The 22652-nt window shown below is 40.6% G+C and overlaps 1 protein-coding gene across 2 annotated transcripts in view; it reads right to left on the bottom strand.

The window, feature by feature from the left end:
- The window catches only part of TGFBR2 (transforming growth factor beta receptor 2), a 90694-nt gene that overhangs the window by 65434 nt on the left and 2608 nt on the right, over window positions 1–22652 (bottom strand). The window contains exon 2 of one of the 2 annotated variants that reach the window (XM_082682825.1): window positions 15631–15684. The exons of the other annotated variant lie outside the window; for it this stretch is intronic. Coding sequence (XP_082538951.1) covers window positions 15631–15684 — 54 coding nt within the window. The remainder of the gene's footprint in view (window positions 1–15630; window positions 15685–22652) is intronic. 2 annotated transcript variants of the gene reach the window in all.

Here is a 22652-nt window from a genome sequence, read left to right as displayed (position 1 = left end):
AAAGAAATCTAATGGAATCAACCACTGTTACAGTCAAGTTCCCAAGAGTGCGGGCATCTTTAAACACCCTACCAGAGCCAGATCCTCTGGTTTTAAAATATTGTTCATCGTCAGCTTATTAGGTCTGGCAAATAGCTAGTAACTTGAGGATTGAGTTCGATTCTCGAATCCTCTGCTGACTCTTGCACAATATTCACCAGGGAGAGCTGATCTGCCTTGGTTTTGAGGCACTTTGTGTGTTATTTGGCAAAGCGCTAGTAAAATTATTGAGATGGGGAGGCACTGAGGCGCCCAAAGATCATGGAGTTCTAAAATGTTGACATGAAGTTACGGGTGGCCTTCTTTCTCAGGGAAATAAAACCCGTACAGTTTGATTCACAGATGATGAGAAAATGGGAGAATATGAGCAACAATTTGACTAGATTTTTAAGTATCTAGTTAAGAAGTGTTCTGTGCCATTCAGATATATGGAAAGTAATATTCCTTAATCTCTTCTCCTTGAAGCCATTTACTGATGTAAAAATTAATTATGTGGTATTGCTATAGAATTTCCACTGGAGGAGAGCTCACACTGGGAGTCAGAAGCAGCCTGCAGCAGAGAAGGGTCTGGACCCACAGTGAGAGGCTTTGGGTCCTCCAGGAAGCTACTCAGCCACTCTCTGTGGCCAACCTTTGACCAGTCAAAGAGATGGGCTGAATAGGATGATCTTCAAATCCCTTTCATTTTGGAAAATACTCACATTTCAACCCCCAAAAGTCAAGAGAGTTCAATCATTCAAACATGCCCCAGCCTGACCTGGCAGTTCTGGTTAAACAGAACAAGATGCTATTCTTTAGCTTATAAGAAAAATGGCTTCAGGACAATCAAGCAGAGTGGCTTAAGTTTTGTGATCTCTGCACATTGAGAAACCCACTCTTTGCAATTATGGGGGGTCCACATCCCCTGTTCACAATCGGGCTTAAACCTGATCACTGCAGTCAGTCCATGTTGTAGAATGAACACTCGTGCATCCCAAGGTTGGAAGGAAGGAAAAGAATGTCTGATGACAAAGGATCACTTTCCATTCAGCTCTTGTAGGCATCTCCTCTAATTTTATGGAGGATGTGGAAGAAATTCTGGTTTGGAGCACAGACATTCACTCTAGCAGTTTAAAAAAAACAATCTCTAGCATTAGAAAAATCTCTGTTTACTCTGAATCCATTTCTGGGTCCTGCTTGAATGATATGTCATAATAACACATATGATTGTACAAAAACATCCTGTTACTTGATCTATACTTTGATTACATCTGACAAATGGCTATGAAGATTAGCATTATTGCTTCCATTTTATAGAAGAGGGAAGCATTTAAAGTAACTTGCTGAGGTGTGCTGACACAGTGGGCCGTAAGCTTCATGGGGTCAGGGACCATCATCTACCTTGTTCCAAGATGGACAGCCTTGGCCCAGGGTGTGTCACAAAACAGGGGCTCAATAAATGTTAAATTAAAAGCCAAAATATCCAAATCAAGCTCTTCCTACTATGCTATCTATTTAAGGCTGATTTTCCCTAAAGTAAAAATTAAGGCAAAGAAATTACAGTCAGTTTTAAGGAAATGAAAGTAAAAACCACTCCTGGTATAGTTTTAGCATTATATTAATAAACTGTGATCTACTTCTAAAAAAAATTGGGGAGACTTTTAACTAATGAGTAGCAGCCAAACTGCCCTTGCCTAGTCGGCATAAGAAAACTAAAAGGCACGTTCAGATTCACTTTGGTTTGTAAGATAACACCAAATACTTTGAAACCTCCCCTTCGTGTTTTTCAAACAGAGGAAGTGAAATAAAAAAGAAACGTATTTTAAGTATTGTGAAGCCTTCAAGAAGGGACAACAAAGGGTAGGAAATTTGAAATGAAATCTGAGAATCTGCCCTTAAACTGGGCAACTCTGCTTGTTTTCTCACAGTGCAGATGGATGAGAAAGTGTGAGGCCGACTTATGCCTTTCCTGGGCATTACTCATCGCTGTCATGACCTTAATGTTATTTGCGGTAAACAGCAGAGAGGGACCTCGTAAGGTAGAGGAGCTGCGATTTGTGTGATGCTCTTCTACACTGAGTAAAAAGTCAACCTCCCTTCACGCCATAACAACCCCACCGAAGTTGGTGAGAAGACAGAATTTACATAAGGATGTTGCTTTCATTGTCAGCAAGCTGTGGAGGAGTCAAGATACACTCCAGTAGTCATTTCGATACAGAAAATGAGAGCCATACCCACAGTTGTAAGCTGCCTTGTTCTTGCCACTGGTACTGGAATACAGGGGGGTCCTTCCACCACTGGGAACAGTGATATTTGCATACGAAAATAACATTCATTACTAGGGCTAAGCTTGCAGTAAGTAACTCAAACTCTGAAATGTTTTGAATTGTCTTTGGGAGGTCAAATGACAATACCTTTGAGTTCTTCAGAAGACTTTTGAAACACACTCTCATAGGCAGCAAACTTCTGCCCCTTGGATTTGCCCCCCCACTCAAATAATCTGACTCGTTCAACCTCCCTAGTTCTGGAAACTACCCAGTGCTGGAATGAGTGCTGAGACATGTAAATTGCTGCATGGCCCCTAGTGGTGACCAAGAAAGCACATTTGGACTACACTGTGTGGTCTCTCATCCATCTTAATCTAACCTTTTTACCAACACCAATGGGTTGTGGACTGACTCCTTATCTTGAGGAGTCTAATCTAGAAATATGTACCTATAAATGTAAAAAAAAAAAAAAAAAAGAGAGAGAGAGAGAGAGAGAAGAGAAGATGAGAGACCATGGGGGTATGGAGATGGTATGAAGAGGTAATCCGAACACTCTGGTTTTAGGACATTAGGACTTGCTATTCCCTCCAATTGGAACATTCTTACTCCAGATGTCTTCTTCAGATAGCAGTATGACAACCCTTTCTAAAATTACTCATCATCAGTCTCTGCCCCTCACCCTGCACTTAACAACCCCAACATATTAGTAGAATCTTGTTTGCTAGCTTGAGCACAGAAGACTTTGTTTTGTTCATTGCTTTACTCTAGAATCTTCAATGTTGACTGGCATGTGGTAGTTGACACACAAAAAACACTTGTTTTCAGTTTTTCATATCCCTCTGTGCTGTGATGCCATGTTTCATATCCCTTCCTTAGGTTCCTGGAGAAAATATCTACTTTTCTGACAAATTCCTCTTATTGGTAAAATAATAATAATAATAATGCAAATTTACAGTTGTTGGACAAGGAATAAAGATATGCTCACAGAGAAAATAGGACAATGGGGAAAAATAAGCATGTTGAACCCAGTTGTGCAGAGTGTGAACAATCTGTGCAGCATCTAACAGTATAAAAATAAAAAGCTCAAGTTTCCATTAATCAAAATTAGCAGTATAAAAAAGTCAGTCCAGAAGTCAAGAGAACTTCTTTTCTGGGAAAGACTGGTTCACAAAGGTAGATCATGGGGCAGGGCACCTGGGTGATTCAGTCAGCTAAGGATCTGCCTTTGCCTTAGGTCATGATTCCAGGGTCCTGGGCTCCAGTTCCACATCAGGCTCTCTGCTCAGTGGGGAGTCTGCTTTTCCCCCTCCCTCAGCCCCCTCCCTGTTCATTCTCTCTATCTCTCTCTCTCAAATAAATAAATAAATAAATAAAATCATTAAAAAAAAAAAAAAAGACTTCAGGGACTCAAAAAAAGATGCTTTCTGAAGCCAACAGTCTGGTGCCGCACTGTGTAATATGTGTAATGTATAATATGGTGTCCAGGAGTACACATGGACCTTGCTTTCTAAATTTAAATAACTTAATTCATAAACATAAATATCTAAAGTAAAATAAAATCACATATTTGGTTTCAAATAGCACTAGTCATTTTCAAAGGCTTAGTAGCCATGTGTCACCAGAAGAGATGTAGAACATTTTCATCACAATAGAATGTTCTATTGGACAGCACTGATCTGAAGGAATCCTGAAAAACCTGGGCTTCTCAGCTTCCAGGGAGCTCTGACATCAGTGGCTACAAGGCACATGGAAGGAGAAGTAGGGCAGAGCCAGAAAAGAAGTGCCACGGGGGAAAAGTCTTGTCTACTGGCTTGGATGGCCTTTGTAATCAATGTTCCATCCCGATTTCTTAAGAGATGTATTATGTAGGAAATGATGGGAGATCTGTAGTATTTGCTGTTGAGATAGGGACACAAGACAATTACGGACTAGGACTAGAGTTCCCCAGTAAACTCATAAACCATGAGTGGCAGCAACAGAGGTTTCCAGAAATGAGAAAAATGGGCCAAAATCAGTTTGCAACAAGCCAAAACCTGTTGGGGCTCAAGTCAGCTGGCAAAGCCTCTCAAAATGCAAATCCCTGAGCCTAAGATAAAAGAATGTTAAAAAAAGGGGGGGGGTTTCATCTGACTCCTAAGGTATCAAGTAATTCTTACTAAGCCCCATTTCAATGACTGAAACATAAAGCAGAACAGAGGCACACAGATTGAGTTTCTAGTCAAAGCCTACATAAGCCTAAAGCAAGGAAATTAACATTTGAGAAAAAAATACTGGCTTATTTTCCAAGGTTTTCTGGAAGGTTTAAGTCACGGCATGTCAAGTAAGGGTGAGTGTGCAGAAGGACATAGTAGAGGGATGGCCGAAGGGGGAGAGAATTTATTCACGGGGGAAAATCCCGATGTCCTCAGGGAAAGCCACTTTGCTAGACTCTTTTGGGGGAAGCTAAATCTAATTAAAAGCATTCCTCCAGGACAAGTTTTCTCCCTGGAGACTTCTACCTGCCTCCTTAGCTTCTTTTTTTATCCAATATTTCCAGGATAAGTTTGAATGTTTTATAATCCCTACTGCTCCATGGCCATCGACCTTAAGCATTTTTTTTTTCTTGCAAGACAATGCTATTTTTATAACCCTTTTAAGACTAAAACTGAAAACACGATGATAAAAAGAGGCTTGGCTAGATCTTCCCAGAACAAAGTATTGTAATTAAAGTGTACTACTAAAGGGTATTTCCATAAACATTAGAATATCATGTGTCCAGGACAGAAACAGCCTACAATTCCCAAATACAGGGATGGAAAGATAGAAATAATGTAATCGGCCCCACTAGGACTACAGAGGCTAAGAAATTACCTGACTGTGCTCCTTCAGAGGACCTGAAAAGAAAGAGGATTTTAAAGGATCTTCTGTAACTGTTCTGTCCATTATGGTAGCCAATAGCCATGTGCGGCTATTTACATTTAAGTGTAATGGAAATAAAATAGTATTTTAAACTCAGTTCCTTTGTTACACCTGCCACATTCTAAGCCCCAGGTGACTAATGGTTAGCGCAGTGGAGAGTACAGATATAAGATACTGTAATCATTGCAGAAAGTTCTAGTAAACAGCGCTACTGCCTAAAAGGGTTGCACAATTTGTCCCGATATTGTCATGGTGATTAAGAAGTAAAAAGCTCCCTAAACACCACATTTCTGGGCTATTGGCATCGTTCTCCACTCGTAAATTCCTTGCAAAGGTTTATATAAGTTGTCCAATCAACCCAACCTCCCTAGTCTCACGCTCATTAAAACGGCATTAGATATAATAAAAGTATTCCACTGAGGCTCTACCCAACTGAAACTTTAAATTCTTCAGATTTCTAAAAGTATGAAGCGTATGTTGGAGATACTTGGGGTGTGAACATGTCAGGAAAAGGTCTACGAGTGAGGCCCCGGCAAAAGCAAGCACCCCTTTGGAATTAATGCATTTGCACCCTTGCTTGTTTTGTTCACACCTCATTCCAGAGGAGTCAGCACACACCTTCGTACGAAGTGAGAGCTGTACAAAACCTAAACAGAAGGTGGAAACGTTAGAAGTTCTGGGACACTTCCGAGCTTCCCCATATAGCTTTTGAGGTACCATGAAGGAACTGGTGTTCTAAAAAATCATGAGGTGCTGACAGTGGACCCCTAAGAAGGGCCCAGGGGCCGACAGGTGCATGGGCAGGATGTGAAGGGCGCCCCTGCCTTCGGCTAACTACAGAGGCAGCCACTGGGGCCAAAGAGGAAAGGCATTCACAGCCTTCACATCACAAACTCTTGGTTTTGCAATGGCTCCATTATGCCATGTCTCCACTTAACTTGCCAGTGACTCAGAGAATTAAGCCACCACAACATGGCCTGGTATTTAAGGCTTCCATAGTCTGATTATCTTTCTGCTGCCCCTAACCAGAAACTCTATGGTACGTTAACTCCTTCTGCCTTCCTCACCCCAGCATTTCCACCTCCCCACAGGACCTCCCATCCCCAGGGTGGTCTTGCCAGGCCTCAGAAAGAGTTCAGTGCCCCTGCCAGCCGCTGTGGGGGTTATTCTGACTGGAGAAGCACTCAGAAAACGGCTTCTCCAAGGACACTGGTGTCTGCCACCTTCCACGAGGAGAGGCCCAAGGCAGAGAGTGTGCTGACTGCCCACGTCGGCTGTGGCTTGGAAGAGCTGGACACCTCCCCTGTGTGGCTGGTGGGCATGCATCCCATGCAAGCTTCTCCCCAGCTGTGCCTTAGTTTCCTGAAGCAAGCACAGAAACACCACTGATGACAAGTGGACAGTGAATGGTACCACGGAGGGGTGTCCAGGCTTTCCAAGCCAGGTCAACTGTTTGTTCCTTTGGAAAGTCACAACCCCTGCAACCCACCCTACAGTGCTCTCGTCCTTCCAACCTTGATTTTCAAACACGAGTACTGTGAGACAGGCTTTTACATGAGCATTTAACCCTGCTCTGCTGGTGAGTTTCCAGAAGGAAAGGGATTTTTTGATTCTCCCAAAGTTCTGTAACAAAGCCTTTCTTTTATTTGCTATACTGGATTTACAGTCAGAAGGTGGGATCTTCTGACCCTAATCAATGGTACTGCTTTGCTGAGGGGCTTTAAGTGAATACCTTGACTTCTCTGTTCAAATCCTCCATTTGTAGCAATCAGTGTTTCTCAATCTGGGTTCCACAACAGGAACCATCTGGGGATTTTTCCAAGCAATACTGATGCCAGGGCCCTACACCAGGCGAATGATTCAGAACTTCAGGGGTTTGGCTCAGGCAGTAGATTATTTTAAAAGCTCCCCAAATGATTTTTATGTGCAGCCAGAAGTAGAAAAAAAAAATAAATATGGTTCAGGAAAGGATTTATTCTGTATGGAGCAAAGAACTAAACAGGAACAAACTTGGGAGTTAGAGAAAGTGGACCGTCCCATAGAGAGGAAGGGGGGCAGGTATACTACAAACCATGTTTCGCAGCTTGGTCTGGCTGCTAGGAAAGTCGCAAAGGGCATTATAACAGAACATTTTAATCAGTGTATATCTCTTTTATATACCCCTTTTTTAAAAAAAAGATTTTCTTTATTTGAAAGAAAGAGGGAGCATGAGCAGGGGGATGGGCAGAGGCAGAGGCAGAAGCAGGCTCCCCACTGAGCCGGGAGCCCAGTGCAGGGCTGGATCCCAGGACTTTGGGATCATGACCTGAACTGAAGGCAGACGCTTAACTGACTGAGCCACCCTGGCGCCCCTCAAGTGATTTTCTTATGTGACTCAAACTTTAATAATGTTTTGGGATGAGGCAGGAATCATCAACATAATTGGTGTCAAGGTATTTGGTTGCTATTGTACAAATTCTCCTTGGAAGGTCATTTTTAGCTTAATTTTTTAGTAGGAGTTTCACGAATTCCTGTATTTTTAAAGGGTAGAAATCCTTTGCCAATGGCCAAGAGCACAATAAGTTTGAAGGAAGATCTGTCAGAAGACCTGAGGAGAAGATTTCTTGAGAAAGCTGAATTTTTAAAGGGTTTTGATCCCACATGGCAAAATGAATAATGATTTCAGAAAAGTCAAATGTAAGAAAGTGTATCTCCCTTTAGGTAAACTACCAGTGAAATCAGTAATAAATAGTTCCTTAGATCAGAGTTAACAGTTGTGGATAAGCCTTTCCTTCAGAAAATCTCGAAGCTAAATAGATACAACACACACACAAAAAATAACTTTTAAGTCAATATAGTCCTACAATTTAATTTCTCTTCCTAGACTCTGATTTTTTTTCTTTCTTATTCCATTTATATATTAAGCACCACCAATGTACGACATCCGAAGAAGGACCATCTCTGAGATGTTCAAAATTCGGATATTTTTCAAAATATAATTATATCTGCCTTAACAGAAAACAGTATATACAAATTACCATTTTTAAAAAGATGATATAAAGAGTAGTCCTCTAGAATATTTACTATGGCATCCCTTTTAGATAAGAAGTACACAAAAAGGTAACACTGAAATCTATTCTAATTTGAAGGTCTCTCCCCTTTCCATATAAATTCATGAACCTAGTCATTCCTTAATGAAGCTGATCTCTTCTGGGAAATTTTCACAAAGGTGGAAGGATCAGAATAATCCTTAATCCCAAATCCACTGGAAAATCATCCTGATGAATAATGGTGGAAAAGAGGAGAAAGAAGTCCATACTATACAACCCGGGAGCTGATTTAACCTCTTTCCTTAACCAAAATGGAGTAAATGACATCATGACTCAACTTCCATTTTGATGCTGTGGGGGAAATGACATTCTATAGAACAACTCGCAGGCAGGCAGGAGTATCGGTTACCTTCATGTGGCTAGCAAACAAATGCAGTTTCTGCTCATGAAGGTGATTCTTTACCATTGCCTTTGAAAATGTCAGTCAAATAAGAAGGCTTTGCTACGCCTCAAGATATAAGTTCTTTTATATAAAAGTAATTTAAATAAATCCTAGATGTCTGTGTTTCTTCTGTTCTGTCAGTCAAAACAATCGTGTTCCTCTCCAAATCTTTATTCAGACATTCATCTTTAAGAAGTTCTGGGAAAGGAAGCCAAAGACAACACTTGACCTCCAGGCCTATATGGCGAAGACACACCCTTCCTGTGTAAAGATGTCCATCTCCCTGATTATGTGAAGGACCTTGAAGCTCTGGAGAAGAGCAAAACGACAGGGCTGTGGCAACTACCACAGTCTTTTATAAATGGCAACCTGTGTCTACTGGTAGGCATGACATGACCCTCAAAAAGGCAGACCACACAGTGTGTAAAAGAAAAACTGCCCCACAAGAGAAGGAGAAAAAGAAAAATGACTCATTACATAGCCTTGAACTCTAGTAAGACTCAGGGACAAAGCCCTCAGAGAAGTGTGTCTCGAAGAAGGGAATTCTCCCGTCCTCAATATGGCTTCTGATTTTTGAGGCAAAGAACAGGGCTTCTGATGTGAACCCTACCATCCCCTCTTTACAAGTTAGCTATGGAAATATAAAAACACAATAAGACCATAGTATTTGTCTTACATTTACCTAGAAAATTAGGCAGCAAGGGAACATGAGATCAAAAAATGGTAAAATGACAGAAACACAAATTTGTGAGTCTTTACAATGCCTCAGACGGTTTCATCTTTCTGGGCTTCTGTTTCTATATTATCTGTAAAACAGGGTAATTATACCCACTCAGAGGGTTGTTTCCAAAATTAAATATGACATCCAGGTGAAACAGTTTACATAAAACACTCTATTAACATAAGGGACTATTAAAAAATTATTATAGCCAGACATGGTCAACATGTTTTCTTCATAGTTATCACACCAGCCTTTTTTCCTTTTTTCCTACAGGTGCTCTTTCCCCCATAAGCCTCAAAAAGAATAAAGTTATTCAAATCCCTGCTCTTTTCTGTTTTCCTGACACTAGTTTTTTATCTGCTTGGACAGGCTGGCAAATGACTATTTTTACGATGTTTGTTGTGCTTTTCATATTCACTTAACAGCCATTTTAACAACAAAGGACATTTTATATGTTCCCAAGAGATATGTGCCAGAGGGGGCTGTGGGCAGAAATGTTCCCAAACATCTGGATCTTCCATTGCAGCCCTGGTCACTGCTGATAAAGGGCACACAAGTGGCTGCTTTCAACTACCATCTCCAGCCCCTTCATTGGCTCTTAACTTCAAGGCACTTCCATTCAGAGAGCACAAGTGCCAAGGTGGGCTCCACGGTCACTTCCTGTAACTGGGAAGAAGTGACACTGTATCAGTTTTTCCCAAGATTTTCAGGGACTCCCTCTAAAGACTCTCTTTTCTCATTATTATTACCATTAATATTAACTGAAGTGCAGTTGACATTCAATATTATATATTAGCTTCAGGGGTACAACAGAGTGATTGGACAGTTGGCACCTTACAAAATGCTCACCATGACTTGCTTTAACATAAATTTTATTAAAGTACTGATGGTACATTGTGTCAGAGGTCAAGGTGAAGATTTCCCTTCCAGAACTTAAAGATGAATGTCTGAATCAAAGTAGAGAGAGAAAAACAAAACTGTTTGGACTGGCAGAATATGAGTCACACAGACATGTACCATTCAGTCAGTCACTTTTTTAAAAATATTTTTCTTTCTTTATTCGACAGAGAGCACAAGTAGGCAGAGAGGCAGGTAGAGAGAGAGGGGAAGCAGACTCCCTGCTGAGCAGAGAGCCCGATGCAGGGCTCGATCCCAGGACCCCGAGATCATGACCTGAGCCGAAAGGCAGAGGTGTAACCCACTGAGCCACCCAGGCGCCCCTAGTCAGTCGCTTTTAAGAAGGAGTTATACCTTGAGGAGTAACAAAGTCAATAAGCTTGGAGCACAGGTAACTGTAGTTCCAACAGTTATTCAAAAAGTAAAAATGAGACTATCAAGAAACCAGGTTCCTTCCTTACCCTGAAGATACAAGTATTACATTAATAAGCTGGTAGCTGGTAACAGGAGACACTCTTGAGTTGGCCAAACGTTTCACACAGGGCTGCATAAGTGATTACGTAACGGCCACAAACATCCTCACCAAAGGCATCATCAAAATCTTGAAAGAGAAATGTTTTCAGCAGTTCTGAAAGCTAACCAACAGTACATCAAATTAAAAGTATTCTATCTCAACCATTTCTCTTTATAATATGCCACAGAATATTAAGACAGAAAATTCTTGTTTCATCTCCTGATTCCCTGAGATAGTGCAGATAGGGCATTGTTAGTCCATGCTTAAGTAATGTTATGAAGTCAGGAAAGCTTCCCAATTCCCCTGGAAGAGGGGCTCCCTGGGTGACAATCCGGCTGGAAGAGAGGCAGGAGCCTCTGGAAACTGTGCTGTTAAAGTCAGGAATCACCTTTGCAACAGGGGATGTCTTCCCTCAAGCAGGTAGAAAGGTGTCTTCGGACGCTCTCCACTGCACATAAACCCCTTCGTTCAACTACCCCTCCTCCAACTATCCCAGTGATAGGAGATAATCTACAATTCATAAAAAAGTGAAGGCAGGAGTGGCACAAAAAAATCTTGAGTCAGATAATATGATTTACTTTATGACTTTTTTGGGCGCCTACCGGCATAACACGTTGGGTCCTCTACAAAAGATTCACACACAAGAGGAGAGATGAATCAAAGACAGTCTGTGACGGATGGAAAAGCAACAGGCCTTAACACCCACAGACTGCAGCTCCCCCAAATTCACAGAAGCTAAAGACTGAAGGCACAGGGAACCTTCCCTGCAAAGAGAAACTTACACGCATCAGATCATTCAAAATTTCCCACAAGCTCATTGTTCCCTCAAGGTGGCTTTATAATAAATGACAAAGCCCCTGATGACACACTTGATGGTGAGAAGGTAAACAGTCTAGGAAAAAAAAAAAAAAAGCATATACAAATTTAAATATAAATACATAGGTAGAAATATAAATTATTTATATATGTGTGTGTGCGTGTGTGTGTATAACCTATAATCCCGTCTTGGATTTATAAGCAGTTTCTCTGGCCTTTAAAAGTAATGAATTCTAAACAGCAACAATCTTTCAATGAGAACGCACAGAGAGTGCCAGGGAAGAATCATATGGGAGATTCTCCATTAAAGAATTTTCATTCTAATAACGGGCACATGCATACAGCCACACACATAAAGTCACCTGAGTGTGGAAGCCAGGCTTGTTGGTGAGGCTGTGAAGAGGAAAAAGGAGGGAAATCTGACTGGTATAACTAACTGAAGAGCCAAGAGAGGAAATGACATCTACTCAGGTGTTATTTCAGCATGTAGAGGATTGTAGGGCATGGGTAGAGAATGGGAAAATTGGGATAACAGTCACCAGTTAGAAAATCTAAAAGCAGAAGCATGTGTGAGGATGTCCAGTTTAAAGGGAACTAGGGCCTGAGACATGTATGAGAGCAGAAAGGGAAATTGGGGAAGGCTTGGCCTCATTCATGCATGGAATCACCTAACTGGTCCTGTGACCCCAAGATGCATCTTCAGAAACAAGGATATTGACACAACCCCTGACCTCAAAGAGAAAGTCAGGGCTGTGTAATCAGTCACCTGGGATCCACAGAGAAGATCATGGAAGGCTCTCTATCAGGGACCAGCTATTCAAAATGTTATCTGGGGAGAAGATTTAACTGATGGCCATGGATATGTATTAAAGAGAAAAGGGACGTAAGGCATCCATAGGCAGAAACCAAAGAGCTTCTCACACCAGACAGAAAACACGAGTTCAGACTTGCATTGTGGTAGCATGATTTAAGAGTAAAAATGAAACCAAATGGTTATGTATTTCATGTAACGGCATTCCTGTTGTAAAAATTTGTCTGATTCCGAGATTCTAGGTAATGAGATTTACAGTTATTATGATGAATAAGTTGAGATTTGATGCAAAAGGCAGCAACATGAGATACAGGTTTCTATGGAAAGTTTTTTCTGTTTCTTTTTTCTTTTTCTTTTTTTTTTTTTTTGGCCGAGTACAGTTACAATGTCAGAAGGAAAAAGAATACGTAATAAAATCATTTGAAAAAAGTCAGAAAGAGGTGTGAGAACTGATTGCTGTTACTGGCTGAGACCAATAATTCTTAAAGGCAAAAGTAACGAAGGTGCAAAAAATTGTCTTATAATGAATAAAATACCACTCACCGAAAAACCCACTGGTAGCATGATCTGAACAGACTAAAAAAATGTTGATGGATTCAAGAAAAATTCAGTGAGTTCTCACTCAGCATCAATGAAATAAGTTCCTCAGGGTAGAAGATAAAAAGTTTTTTAATGCCGAAGACTAGAACCATGTCCTGAAAAACCTGGCATTAATTCATTAATTTATTGGATACATATTTTGTACACAGCAGAGTGCTACATGCTTTAAGAAACACCAAGGTATAATAGCTCTTAATTAAGGCCTACAAATGGCAAGGCAGTTCTATGATTAAATGTCTAATGAGTAAACGTGTTAAAAATGTTACGGGTTCAGCAGAGAAACGGATCTCTAGGATCTACAGTTTTGGGTCAAGGGAAAGAACCATGGAAGAGGTTTTGGATAAACAGACAGGATAAAACTGACTCACTAATTGACTTGACTTGCTGTCAGAGCATTTGCTTCTGCTAGCCTCAGTGTGTTCGTTACATACAGTTAAAAGGGGGTCTTGTAGCTAGGGAGGAGTCAAAACGCCCTCATAATACTAGAAGTTACTCTTCCTGGAATCCCTGTCTTCCTCGGGGACAGAAAGAAGTCTGATCTGATTCACCAACACTATTGCAGGTCCTTCGATTCCTCTGTGGAAGATGCTTTAAGGCTACTGGGGCAGCGTGTCGCAAACGTCCGGGCATATGTACACGAATCCCCTGGGGATCTTGTTAAAATGCTGGTTCTGAACAGGCCCAACATTCTGTCTGCATTTGCAGTAATTCTCAGTGATGCAGGTGCTGCTGGGTCTGGAACACCCCCTTTGGGTAGCAAGGTATTAGAACCTTCAGCTACTGTTATCAGGGGGTGATATGAAAGCATCTTGTTGAGGCCAGAATGCTTGAGCTCCCGATCTGAACCTCAGTGCCTATTCTAATGCACGATAGGTAGATGTTAAGTGAGGCTCATGAAGGGGTGAGAAGTTGGAACAAGCCGGACTTCCCAGAGGTGATGGAAAACAGAAAACTGCAAAAAGGAAAAGACGGGCTGGTCTGGGGCTCCTTGGAATAAATTAATAGGTGATGAGAGAGGCAATATAAATTATATAATTAATTATGACAGAAACTATAAGAATAAAAGAGTGCACAGGAAGGGCTGCGATTGTTAGAAACTGTTTTACAACAATGTAATTTTTGGGATTCCAGAATAGTGAATGCACAATGTGATGCAGGTTGTTGTAATTGTTGTTTTTCCTTTTCACACATCTGAGGTCAAATTTTATCATTGTTTTCCCCCAATACAATGCCTTTTAGAGAACAAAACATAAAAGTGATATGAAGTAACAAGACAGTCATTCAAAGCAATAGTTAGATTTCTCCTCTGTGATAACTGGTGTATGCAGACCATACAGAAATGCAATTATGGGGCTTATAGCTACTCCCCTGCCGAAAAAAGCAGTCTGCAATCTGCCAATCTGTAGCAAATTCTGTCTTTTCTGAGAATATTTTAAGAAAAGTGGTGGACAGATCTTTGAAAGGCAAGAGAAGACTAATTATATTCAGACTAGTTTCTTTTCTTTTCCCCCAAAACACAGAAGCTCCTTTAGGACTTTCTTTTCCTAGACACAGCAAAGCATTTCATAATTCTCTTCCTCAGGAAAAACTTTCACAGATTCTTCAACCAATTCAGAGGAAAGGGAGAATGAGAACACCATAATTAACAAAAAAGAAATGGTATTACCACCAAAACCAAATAAACCTTTTTTTTCAGCAAGGAAAAAGTGCTAGCTCAAGTAAACATGCTATTTAGTCAGGGTGTATGCTCAGGCACCTGTAGCAGGAAATTTTCAAAATAACTATGGCTTCGTTCTCTTTTTTCAATAGTAGTCATCTCTGACAAACTCCAAGTGGATGTTGCAGTATGTGTCTGCTCTGTCCTGTTATGACTTTTGAGTTTTCTACTTCGATTAAAGATTATGTTTTTACATTAATTTCAATGGTTTCCTCCACTAAAGCTACAAAATGAAACATTTCAGAACAGAAAAAAACTGAAAATCTCATCTAGTCCAACTCTTGGCACTGTACCTAGACAAAAATGAGAACCAGTGAGGCCAAGGGACTTGGCCAGATCACCCAGACACCCTGGTTGCCAGTATAACACACTTTAGTCTTCACCAGCTCTCTTGTAGGTAGAGTCTTCATCTCAAACTAAGGGTCAGATCTGGGTTTCATTCAAGATCGAGGTTCTGTGATAATTACATATTTACAACTTCTCTACTTGGCATGGGGCCTCTGAACTAGGAAAAAAAATGAAGGGTTTAGCTAAACCTGGAAAAAGAAGTTTGTGTTTGGTGATGTAACAATGCAGACTTCAGTCTCCGTATGGGAGTGGGTGGTAGAAGAGGAGGCATTTCTATTTATTTTTCTAGGCCAAAAAGCAAATCCTACCATTAAGCATAGATTTGGGTCTTGTGAATGTTGAAGCTTTTAAATTTCAGGGGCACCCTAAGAAAAAGAATATAAAAATCAAGAATAGAAATTAAGGTATAAAAGTGAATACTTAAAATTTAAAATGTCATCTAACAAATTGCAAATTTTAAAAAGCTACAAATACCACAAACATTAAATTTGAAAAGAAACGATTATTTTTATTACTAAACTGCCTGACATGCCTCTGAGATATTTTTATTACCTTTTTTGATTGCACACTCTTTGATTGCGTCTTCCAATGATATTTTGTAATAGTCTGTATAGAGAGAATCGAAAAATAAATCAGTCTTTCCTCTAGAACTGTTGATCCGAATTCATAATTTATTTTTGAATAGCTTGGAAAGAGTTTCAGCTTTATCATTCATTTTAAGTGATATACTATAAATGTTCTGAATTGCCTCTAAATTTGGGAAAACCTCTATCAAGTTCCTTTTATATGGTGAGCTATAATAGTCAAGGCACAGCAAGATTTCTTAAATATTCTTGGACTTGATTGACACTCACTAATCACATTGCCAGTCTCTCTTCCAAAGCCAGGATATGGGTCTACACCAGGCATAAGCCTTAAAAGTTATATTCCATTCACTTATGGTGAATCCACCTTGGCATACTATATATATCCCCCACATATTTATGCATCCTTTAATTCCCCCAATCCTTCCAAACAAGGTTTAGTTTTGCTCAGAATACCTAAAAATTCCTTGACGGCATAAATACGCCACGATTTGACAAGTGATGTATATATTTCATTCTCCCATTGAGGTCAATAGACCGGCATGACATTTGATTACCTGGTGTAGGAATCAAACGTTTTTTTATTTAGCTAAAGAAATTAAATGGGATAATAAATGAAAAACAATATAGCATTAGAAATATGTCGGATATTACCATTATTTTTCTTAACCCTTATGTTCTCCCACCACCCATGCTACAATAGAGAACAGTTTATGTCAACTGAGGTGACCTAGTCTCAGTATAGTATATAACAATTGAAGGCCAGGTCCCTAGACCAGACCATCTTGGGTTCAACCCCAACATAATCACTTGATAACAGGGCAGCCTTTGCTATGTTTTCTAAACTCCAAAGTGCTTATAATGAGTATTATAAAATCTACCTCTTGGAGTTGATTTGAAGGTTAACTAAAGAGAAGAAGTGTTCAGCACAATCTAGGCAGTGGAAGATATTGGTAAGTGGGCTCCATACATTAGTGGGAAACTGGTCCAAGAAGGCTCACGAATGCAGCTTCCTCAAGAGAGGGACACAGCTCCCCAGAAGCATGGAGCCAATTCAATTTCCCTATGTGGAAAAGTTTCATAGAGTTTTAGGATGACCACTAGTCATACACAAAGCAGCAGAGTGAGTTTCCTCCAAAGTCAGTGAATCCTCTAATGATTTACAGCTTTCACAGATAAGACCTGCTGTGGCATAGGCTCAGAGCATGCACCTGACCCCATACTTTCCTTCGAAACATTCATGTTTGTTCTGCTAACTCCCTGGCTCTCTAAAATGCATAGTTTTGACAACCTTATACCTTTTATAGTGTCAGAAGGGCTTCTTACTTCTTAACACTGTTCTAATGTTCTTGTTTTCCTTACAGAGCTTGAGAAGGCCATGGATCACTCAAATAAACATTTACAATATTAGAGAAAACATCCAGAGAAGTTTCACCTTGCCTAGTGTTTCCAATATATGTAGGAAATGCCAACACAGTACTGGGAAATCTTAAAAAAAAAAAAAATGTGTTAAGTGAAATAACAGACAGGACAAGTCAAATTAATAGAACTAAAGTTTCCTTCAAGAAAATACAAACTATGAAAAGCTGAATTTCTCAAAGAAGATACAACGTTATGATTACAGAAGGAGTCTTAGCTTTTTTTGCTAATGACCAGTCTCTCCAGGAAGAACAGAATAAAATCAACAAAAACCAATCTGGTGCCCCACACCTCTGCAAAGGAATGTTGTTCCAACGGCACTGGAAGACTCAGGGTGAGGGCATACGGAGGCCCACATACCAAAGATCAAAATACTGGAAATTTATAAATCAAGTGGAGAAAATGTCCCATAAAATAGGTTTTGTCCTACCTTGACTGGCAAATGTATCTTTGTGATACTTTGGAAAGCCTAGTATAATTATGAAACTCGTAAACTACTCAAGTCCTTTTCTGGAACTGAATGCTTTGGGTAAACATTATCCCAGGCCTGGCCAGTAATACCTTCCTCTTTTCACTGCCTGCTCCATCCTATATCAAGTGGGGCCTTGTGAGATATGCATGGACACCCAAGTTGTAACACATCCCTACACACACCCCACATATACACAGCTCCCCCGTAGCCACCCCTTAGATGCACAGAGGTACCCCAAAGTCCATATAGCCTGTAAAAGTTAACCCAGGGCTATTCGGACAGTGAAGTGTTGTTCCCAGGTACCTGAAATGTGATCTAAAAAAGGGAGGGATTTGGACTCAGAGGCCCAGAGTCTTCTTACCCCATGGACAGGGGTCTGACTTGAGAAGACCAAAGGCAGTGCCCTCTAAGATCCAGGGCAGAGGTCCCTTTTGCCCACATACTAGGCCTATATTTTAACGGAGTTGAAAAAATTGAGGGGAGGATCTCACCATAAAATAAGAAAGAAAAGAAAAGAAGGGAAGGAGAAAAGAGAAAGAAGGGAAGGAAGGGAAGGAAAGGAAGAAAAAGAAAAAAAAAAGGAGAAGAAAGAAAGAGAGAGAGAGAGAAAGGAAGGAAGGAAGGAAGGAAGGAGAGAGAGCGAGCTGCATGTCCTGACAGCAAACAGCCTTTTCCACCTATATCCTCACATCCTCAGAAGTCACGGGCATTTACTCTGCAACTAAACCCATTCTAATGAACTAAGCTTCAGCCCTGTAAACAAAACAAGGATATTAGGGAACCCGTAAAAGCCTAAAGAGGAGATCTTGAGTTGACTACATCTAAGGAGGCTAGCTTCATGTTGAGTGCCAAGACCTAAAAAGCTGATCACAGCAAGTAAAAGGCCAGATCCTATCATGAGGAGAAGAATCTTAACCACCTACAAGTTTTCAAATTAGTGGGACCTCAAAAGTCAAATGATCCCATCTGCCTGTTATGTTAGACAAATTCTGTTCTTTCTGCCCTCACCAACGGTTGTTTGAGACCTGTACACAGATGCTGGTCCTACGTGCCTGGAATGTGGGATGTACGATACACAGCTCTGAAAATGGTGCTTGTCCCACTGCTGTAAACAGTCGAACCATGGGGTCACATGAGGTGGGTCCCGCCACCAGGACTCTTTGATCAGATTAGGAAGAGTAGAGTTTCCTTCTAAAGAGATGGCCCTATCGTGATTTTCTATGGTACAGAGATACTCAGGAAGGAGGCAGATCATGCAAGCCAAGCAAATCGTGAAATCAGGAGCACTGAATTGATGGTATCAGATGGTAAATTTCCCCTTCTCAAACACGAGGACGCCTTAGCCCCTCCCTAACTTCCATCTCAACATAGGTGCTCACAGATGGATTTTGTGAAAGAGCCTAGCTGAATGCAAACAGGGCAAGCTGAGAACGCATGCACACCCACCCACACGCACACGCACCCATCCCGCCCCAACACATGCAGGCACAACCACACACACGCACATGCACGCATGGGCAAACCTCAAGAGACCTTGAGCAGACTCCACCTTCCCCATCTAGAAATAAAGTTAACAAATCTTATCTTGCAGACTTCTTCTAAAGATTAAATTAGATAAGCCATGTCAAGCAGCTGGCTCAGAGCAGATTTTCAAATGTTGGTTTCCCTTTTCCCCCACTCCTCCCTGAAAGGAGCCAGTGTGCCTGCTCAGCATTCTAAACCTTTCTGACATGCCAGGCAGGAAGGGAGAGTCATCGTATTGCCTCGGTTAGAAGCAACACACACCTGGGGAGCAAAATGTGACATGAAAAAGAGGTAGCACAAAATAAGTGGTGAGCATGCACACCCCTAGTGCATATCTGCTAAGTCACTTCCACTGAAAATCATGTGTTAATTTGGCCGAAGCTACACGTGAGGAGCTGGAGGGCAGAAGCTAACAAGGTGACAGAGTTATGCCTTTATGTGGAAATTGGCTAAATAATGCCATGCTCTAGCCAGGAAGTATGTTTCCTCTGCACCCTATTTTAAACTGTTTTGGTGGTTTGCATCAGACCTAAATAATACCCACACTGCTCTGCAGCAGACAGAAGCTGCTTACAGGGCCCACACTTCCCTTCGACGGACTCTGCTTCACCGCTTATAAACCAAAACATCAAACCCTGATGAAAAAAGAAACTTAAAAGCTAAATTTAGATTTTCAGCACTTCATTTTTAACTAAAGTCTCCTTTCGACAACCGTCTAGAGAAGAAAAAGAGAGAGAGAGAGAGAGAGAATTCAGTATTTACTGGAAAATTTCTTTGGTGAAACCCTCAAGTTCTGGAATGGCTTAGAATGTCTTACACCAATTCAAAATGTATAGCTAAAGGGACTGCATGAGAGCTTTCCAGCATGTTTGTCAGAAGCGGAAGCATCTTTTTCCATATCTCATCAGAATAAAAAAAAAAAAATACACACCAATTACATACTATAAAAACAGCCAAACTGCTTACTTAGATCAGAGTCAAAACTAGTAGCTAACTAGTAGAGTAGTTAACTACTAGTAGTTTAACTAGAGTCGTTAATAATAAACTACTAGTTAAATTACTCTACTAGTTAACAACTAGAGTAGTTTACTACTCTAACTTAGAGTTACTATGAGTAGTTAACTACTCTATGTTAAGTTAGTAAAAGGAAGATTTTACTATTCAGAGCAAACTCCCAATAGATAAGGGCTGCCTGGTTGTTAAAATGGTTGCTCTGGATTGTACCAGGAGCTCAGCTCAACGTTTCCTGGGTGCTAGGTGATGTTTCTGGTCCTTCCAGAAACCCTGGATATGGAGAAATTAATAAGACACGCCTCCTGCTTTTGAGAGGCTTGACTGGCAAGGGAGTCACATAAAGATGTAATTTCAGCTATTGTTATTGAGCTAAGAGAGAGGCCTGTCCTCAGGAGGGGATGTTTAGCTCAACCACTAGGCATTCAAAGGGGTTTCCTTGGGCAGATGACACTTAAGTCTGAAAGATGAGGGAAAATTATTCAGGTGGTTGGAGTTCCAGAATGACAGCAGCTTGAACAAAGGCCCTACTAGGCTGCCCAGGGACTGTGTATATAGGATGACCAGGATACAGTGGGAAAGTGTGAGCCTTGGTGGGATGTGAAGTCTCAGAATCAAATGGCAACCAGGTCATGGAGGATCCTATTAAGGTCTGAGTTCAGAGTTAAAAATAATAATGAATGGGGCGCCTGGGTGGCTCAGTGGGTTAAGCCTCTGCCTTCAGCTCAGGTCATGGTCCTGGGGTCCTGGGATCGAGTTCCGCATCAGGCTCTCTGCTGGGCGGGGAGCCTGCTTCCCACCCACCCCCCTCTGCCTGCCTCTCCGCCTGCTTGTGATCTCTGTCAGTTAAATAATTTTTTTAAAAAAATTAAAAAAAATAGTAATAATGAAAGCTGGTATTTACTGAGCATTTACTATGTGGCAGGCACTGGGCTAAGCACTTCAAAGCATTATTTCATTTAATCTTCACCATAACTCCAGAATCCCAATTTTATAAATGGGTATGGGGGTTAGAGAAGGAAGGGGACTGTGTCCCCTTACACAGCCAGTAAATGGAAGCTGGGTCTGGAACCCAGGAGGCCTCCATTCCAAAACTTGTATCTCGAAGCTTCTCCTAAAAAGAAAGATTAGATGGGCACATTGGGTCCACCACACTGGCTACAGAATGGAGGACTGGGGTGGGGGTCTATAACATGGCAGGCATAGAAAAGAACAGATGAAGAAAAAGGAAGACATTCAGAGGGACTGAGAAAAAAACATTCAACTTGCTCCCGTCCAAGTGCATTCAACAATCAAACAGCTCTTGTAAAAGGGGAGTCTAGAAAATAAACCACCAGTATTCATTAACGCTCCCAAGCACACAGGGTTAAACTATGTGCCCTGGTCTTTGCCTTTAACACCCTTCCATCCATTCAACTGTCTTATTCATTTTGCATAGTGTCTCCAGGTCTAAGTCTCCTGCCTGGTACAAGAAGATGCTCTTTAAATACGCTGAGAAGGACCAATTAGTAATCGCTGTTTTTTTTACAATGGCACCGATGAGGTGTCATTCTTAATTGGAAAAATGGGGTTAAAAAATAAAGAAAAATTTTAAAAGTTGTGTTGATAACTAAGGATTATAAAACTAAAATGGAAATCATGTAGCAGTTGAGGCAGCTACACAGACAATAATAAGGACTCATCACCATGGGGTGCTACCTTGTAAAAAAGCAATAAATCCAAAACAGGATTTTGTATAGACCACAACTGATGTTACTAAAGGAAGTAGCCAGGGGGGTCAAAATTTGTTTTCCGAAAAGCCATAGACTAAAGATCAAATTCTAGTCCTAGTAATCACTAGTCTCTGACCTTGACAAAGATAAATACATAATTAATATGATTTTAGGTAAGAAGTTTATCTGTATGTTACTTTTACCAACACTGAGTCCTCAACAGAAATCTCTTGTTAGGTATTTGATAAGTACCAGTCACATTTTCCAGATCTGAAGAGTTTTCTAACATTTAAGATTTCCCCCTAAGGAATCATTACTTAATTTGGGGCATCGAGGAAGGGTGGATCTACAAAACAAAACAAAACAAAATTAAAAAGGCTTTAAGTACATTTCTTAGTGAAGTTTGTTCTTATACTGAAATCCTTGGCCCACTTATCAATCTATGGAACAGAAGATGGACTTTTTGGGGGGGCCTAAAAGGATGTTGCTAGGTATCTCATTTCCTCATATCTTATCACACAGGAAGATAATTTTGAAAAGTGTCTTGACGGTTTAGCAGTTATTTTAGAAAAATCCTGAAACTACTTACTTATATGGAAAATTAAAATGGAAGTGGAAGTAGATATCTCGTTTTCATTATAGCTACCTTCAACCTTCCAGTATCTTTGAAAATTTAATTTCAAATGAATGCAAATTCCAAAATGATTCCTTAGTTCAAATTTGGAAACTTTAATTCCATCAAATATGAAATCTGCGGGTTGTTTAAAACTGTTCAAAAGCCCAAATAAAAGGCCACTAGGCTTTTAAGTTAATTGTTTAGAAATGTGTATATAGATGAAATGAAACTGACTC

The sequence above is a fragment of the Mustela nivalis genome (genome assembly GCF_964662115.1).
Source record: "Mustela nivalis genome assembly, chromosome: 1".
Lineage (NCBI taxonomy): Eukaryota > Metazoa > Chordata > Mammalia > Carnivora > Mustelidae > Mustela > Mustela nivalis.
The sequence above is the reverse complement of the archived record's forward strand: the minus strand, read 5'-3'. Positions and strand labels throughout refer to the sequence as shown.